General features: G+C 29.2%; 1 protein-coding gene across 1 annotated transcript in view; it reads left to right on the top strand.

The window, feature by feature from the left end:
- LOC106466036 (tropomodulin-like) overlaps positions 1-4,030 on the top strand; it is a 26,177-nt gene extending 22,147 nt beyond the window's left edge. The window contains exon 10 of the mRNA XM_013926281.2: positions 1,933-4,030. Coding sequence (XP_013781735.1) covers positions 1,933-1,958 — 26 coding nt within the window. The 3' untranslated portion in view covers positions 1,959-4,030. The remainder of the gene's footprint in view (positions 1-1,932) is intronic.
- The last annotated feature ends 2,101 nt before the right edge of the window (positions 4,031-6,131 follow it).

Raw genomic sequence — 6,131 nt, 5'->3', positions numbered from 1 at the left:
AACTTTAATATAAGTTTTTCTTCATTACCCATTTAAGCCGTCTCCAGCCATTATTTTTATATGTTTGGAACAGCATTGTAAGTAGGAAATAGCATAAGTAACTTATGTTACAACTATTTATGCTTGAGAGTGTATGTTACTGAAGTAAACATTAGCCAGGAACTGAATAAAAAAAAAGTGATTAGTACTGATTTATTTAGTATTGAGTACAGATCAGGTAAGTTGCTTTTTTTTTTTTAAAGAAGATTTTAGTTGTACAGAAACATCAACAACTAAAAAAACAAACAAAAAACTGAAGGCCTGGATCTGTAAGATACATTTCAAGGTTATATGTAAAATGTGTTTTATGTTAACACTATACAGACACACAATATATAATTCCTATAAGTAAACAAATATTGTGGTGATTATATACTTTTGTAAATAAAAAAATTATGGTACACATTTTAAAACGTTTAAGAATTTTGTATCATGTTTTTATTCATTAATTTTTTTCAAAGTAACCAGTGACTATTTAGGCTGCAAAATAATAAAAAAAATGTCATGTAGGAATTACATGTTTGGAACAGAAAAAATCAGTAAAATCATAACATAAAAAGGATCGCTGTGAAGAGCGTCAGACACACTTGCTGGGATAGTACCCCAAGTGGAGAATGCTCTGGTTTATATAGAAGATTCAGGTACTTGCCCATAAAACTAACAATCACTGGCTTGGCTCATAATTATTCTGGACTGAAAAAAACAAAAACAAAACTATTAGAATTTGATTCAGTTTGTTTGCTTTATGAAAAATACTTAAATACAGTTCCTTGAAAACAGATTTTCAGGAAGCTTATTCCCAAAATCTTTTAAAGTAAGAGTAGCTCTTACGTATTGGTTTTTTGTGGAAAGGATTATGTCTGGTCAATATCAAACTAAGAGTAATGGTTCACATGTTATGATGATAAGAATGCACTTTGGATCAGGAAATAACTAATTATAAGAGAGTTGATTGTAACTCTTGTTACTTTTAGATGACATTCTTGTTCCATTAAAATAATTTCACTTTTTGCATTTTTATTACTTTGTTCAAAAAGGGTCTAGAGTGACTTTTTAACAGAAAAATTATAAACAGAGAAAAGTATTTTGTTTAAGTTAAACGTTTCTTTAATGTAATTGTTTACATAAGAAGGTTTAAAAAGAAGTCTGAGATCACAGCACAATACAAATATCTCACCCACTTTTTCCAAATTAAGTCAGCAAGTTCTTTATGAACAGTAATGACATTTTTCTTTTCTTTACCAAGAATTGGATTTAACATTCATGTTGTTACTTCAGTTCAGTGGCACAGCAGTATGTCTGCAGACTTACAATGCTAGAATCTGGGTTTCGATACCCGTGGTCAGCAGAGCACAGATAGCCCATTGTGTAGCTTTGTGCTTAATTACAAACAAACAAACTTCAGTTCTGCCGTTAAGTAGAAATTCAAGGAATTGAATGAATATCATGTTAATGAGAAGATAGAGAAGACCAAAATCTGAAAAATTATATTTTGATTAATACTCTGAGTTGGTTACTGAACTAAGTAAGAATGTACCAAGATGGGAAGTGATTTGACAGTAATGTGTAACAAACAATGCAAGCTGCGCTATTATAACATTACCATTTAGAAGAAATAGCTAATCTTATTATTTAATGTATTATGAACAGTATTTTAGGTTCTTTTAAAGTTATATCAATCTTTTTATTTAAGTAAATGTACTTTCTTGATAAAGAATATTGGTAACAAAATTGGCTTGACATTTTTCAATGAAAACATTAATTTAGCTTCTTAGTTTTGCCAGTTCCTTAAATAATTAAACTTCAATGGATTAAGAATATAAAAAAAAAATGTTGCATCCTAAGATTTAAAATCTTTTTTTTAGTAATGAAAAATGTTTTTTTTTTGTTTAGTTCGAATAAAGCGAGTTGGAGCTTAGTGAAGAAGTTTTCTGCTTTGATACTTAGAAGAATTGATAGCAAGATATAACACCATATTAATCCAAAATATTTACATCACTGATTGTAACTGCTGTATCTGTGGGTTTCATTTGACCAAATAATGTGATAGGTATCCCAAATTCTTTACATTCTTAAGTCTTCTTTTGGTTTTTATAATCTTTATTAGATTTAAATTAACAACGTTTTTATATTTTTCCACATCTTGTTACAGTTCCATGATACATCTCTTGTATGTTAGAAATATAGCTAGTGATACACTCCATGATGACAAAAACTAAGACAAAGTTTTCATCACCTACTGTATTTTATCTCTTTTTTTTTAATTATATTTTTCACTATGCAAATATTGCTTTTAGATTTTAATTTATATAAAAAATATTTAATTTAATAAAACTCCTCTTTTAAAGTAAATATCTATGTTTAGTTAAAAGCCACTATCAGCAATTAATAAAGCCAAGGCAGTTTTAAAAAGTAGTTTGATAAGAATAGACAAAAATTATATACATAATCTTTGACCTTGGGATCTTTTAAAGTAAATTTTAAGTACAGGACTGGAAATCATAGCCTAAAGGTAAGGAACAGTAGTAAGATGCTCAAGAAGTAACATAATGTGTATTACAAGGGTGACGAGCATTGAAAGAAAACAAGTATTAAAAACTGAAAAAGCCACTTACTTTGTATAGTATATATTTATAGTACTCTGAACATTAGTTTGAAATTTCATTAATTTTGTTTTTTTAAGACATTTTAAGCTGTTCAGCTATAGTAACATTTGTTTCTAAGAAAACTAATCAAATAGAATTGCATGGTCTAATAAAGAATTTAACTTTGATTGTTAAGTATAAAAGTAAATGCATACACACTACTTTCTCTTTCAATTGTGTTTTAACTTATTTTCATAGCTTAAGCTCTGATATAACAAATTCTAGGTCTTGTAAAATTAACTTGTGTATAGCAGTACCTAAGTAATACTTGACTGTTTTTTTAGATTGAAATTTACTAACAGATTATTGTAAAATTAACTAAGAGAGAACCCTAAACTTAACCCTAAATGTTAAGAAAGTCCTCCTTCAGTGAGCACTTGGGTGTTAGCTTATTTTAATGATCCTGCATCTTTTTCTAAAGTTATAATGGTCAAAAATGCTAGTATATATGCTAAAAACTAGATATGGTAGTTTGATTTGTACAGAAATATATTATTTTGACTCAATGTGTGGTTATATTTTGATGAATTAGTTGTAAGGATAATAGAAAAATACCACTTTTCTTTACAGTTGATTTGTGAAAATGAAGTAAATAAAAAAAATTGATCATTTTGCTTGAATAAAAACTTGTAATTCATATTAATATAAATGTTATTTTAAATATGGGGAATTCCTCTGTCATACATTTGCACTTGTTTTCTAAACTAAATTTTGTTTAAAGATTGTTTTAAGCATTATTAGAGTATTTTATAAATCAAGTGACTTGAATTCATAACTGGAAACTTGAAATATGAAATACCATGTGTTAAATATTCGTATAGGGTTGTATTAATGAAATTAGGAACATTCCTTACAAAGCACCAAATGAAATGTTTCCATTTTATTTTACTCGTATTCTGATATATTTTTTAATATTACTTTTAATATTTTGTGTCATTATTTGATTTTGTAGCAGAGCTACTGTATTGTAGTTTGTGTAGTTATATTATCTTTATGTCAGAGGATATATTTGAAAAATAAAACCAGTGAGTATAATTAAATCCTTTTTTGTTTTTTTGTACTGTTGTTTAAAATATTGCTCGTATATTATGCTTTACTGTACAAAAATAATACAATTATGTAGAATTTGAAGGGTAACAAACAACAGATATCTTTATTTATTTTCTTCCTAGCTTTTACTGCAGTACATTTAGTAGTTACATTATGTTTTGGAATGAAGAAGACCATTTCAAATTATTATTAATAAGATGTGCAAAAACTAAACTTAATGACTGTATGTAAGTATTTTAGTTTCATAATCATGACTATATGTTTCTTCTAAATAAAATGGCAGTGTAGTTGATACATTTACTGTATATGAGTGAAGAAACATAAAATATTTTTTGGTGATTTTAGAATTTTGAAATATTTACAGTTCATCCACTAACACATCAAAAAAAGTTATTAAGATCTTTTGTCTCGATTTATTGATTAATGTTTTAGTGGATAACTTCTCATGCAGAGTTAAGTAAATGTACTGTTTTACAAAGAAGTTACAGCAATCTTTCTTTTCAGTTTAGAGTTCAATGTTTAGGATTGAAAATCCAACTTAAAAGCATGCGCCCTCTAGTAGCAAAGTGGTATGTCTACGGACTTATCACACTAGAAACTGGGTTTTAATACCTGTGGTGGGCAGAGCACAGATAACCCATTGTGTAGTTTTGTGTTTAACTACAAACAAATAAAACTTTCTTCAATCGAGAAGAACAACTTTGAAAAATACAAGTTATAACTGTTTTATATACATTTGTGTGTGGAAAGTGAAAAAGGATGTGTGCCCAATTGATGAAACAATGTATTCTAATCTATATAAGCTAGAATGAAGAAAAGTACACTTGGCTATACTCATTAACAGGTTAATTTTTAATCTCACTCCTAAGGAGGTAACTTGCTGTGATTGGAAGTTAATATTAATTCTCAGCTGGAAGTCCATTATTCTTAATATTCCACACTTCAGTGTGTGTGTCTAAGATATATATTTCATTGTAAGAATCTGTAAGTAACTTATTAAATACAGGAAATATGATTTAAAATCCTATAGGTTGCTGACTTATTACATATACTGTAACATGTGTAACTATTGAAAATTACAAATGTACTCCTGGCTAAAAATAGAGTTCAGGAACAGTATCATGTATTTCTCTCCCTCCTACTGTATTGCTTTAAAAATGTAATTTTTGTAAATTTTTCTAGAGGTTTAGTGCAGGACTTTAATATTTAGTTTATAATAGTTGAGCTCTCTGGTCAAGGACATTGTTTGATGGGATAGTTTGTACTTTACCTCATCCTGAGTGGAAAATTACACAAGCCTACAATGATTTTAGTGTCTAGAAATTTTTGCATGTTTTACAGTAATTCGTTTTTGCTGAATCTGAAAATGATATCCATTTTTCTTCATCACGTACAGATTTTTCACAAAACGTCATATACACTTTAACATAAGGGGATCATTTTCATTGAAATCAGGTCACATTTTGTTATGCTTAAAATGTTGACAACCACTGGCTATAGATTTCTCTAGACCAGTTGCGATGTGAGAGCCTTATCGATCGTTCTGGAACCCATGAGAAACACATCGCTAGTATATAAATAGTTAGCAGGCCACATGATATGTCATTTCTGGATAGTATTTGTTTGTGCATGCACTTTGACATTGTTATTATATTCAGTATTATTTATTCATCACTATGGCAACAAAAGGTTGTGTAAGTGACCCAAACATATTCTGTTATGTTTGTGGTAAATTTGTTGTAAAGAAGTAAAGGCAAAACATTACAGAATTCGTCAAAAAATTGTATTACACATATTTCGGAATAAAAACTTGACGACCAAAACAAGTCATGGCTCCACATACAGTCTGCACATTTGTGTCAAAGAGTTGAGTTGAGTAAGAAAAAGTCTTTGCCTTTTGGAATTCCAATGATCTAACATGAGCCTAGAAACCATGGAGATGACTGCTATTTTTGTTCATGTAACTTGCAAGCCTACAACACTCAAAATAAAAAAGGAATTTTTTATTCAAATCTTCAATCTGCTATAAGACCTGTTGCTCATGAATCTGCGTACCTACTCCGCCAGAGACTCTTCATACAGTTTCACATGATTCTGAATCTGATGTCAATAGAAACGATGATAGGGATTTTTTTCAACCTGTAACGGCCGGATGATCAAGGGGAAAGGTTTCATCAAGACATCAGGGAAATTGAGAGGAGGTATCAGGGAAGGTTGAACATCAGCATGATGGCTGATTACTGCTGGTCATTGAAACAAGATGCTCCAGACACAATACTTAAAAGAAAGACCACAATACATAGTTTTGAGACTAAAAGATGTAGATTTCACAAAAAATATCAGGATGAATGAGGATGCATATTTGTTTGACATCAATGTTCTTCTCTTTTCTTCAGT

This window comes from Limulus polyphemus, unplaced genomic scaffold (assembly GCF_000517525.1).
Source record: "Limulus polyphemus unplaced genomic scaffold, Limulus_polyphemus-2.1.2 Scaffold2130, whole genome shotgun sequence".
NCBI classification, from domain to species: Eukaryota; Metazoa; Arthropoda; class Merostomata; order Xiphosura; family Limulidae; genus Limulus; species Limulus polyphemus.
Note: the sequence above shows the minus strand (reverse complement) of the source record. Positions and strands in the feature narration are given on the sequence as shown.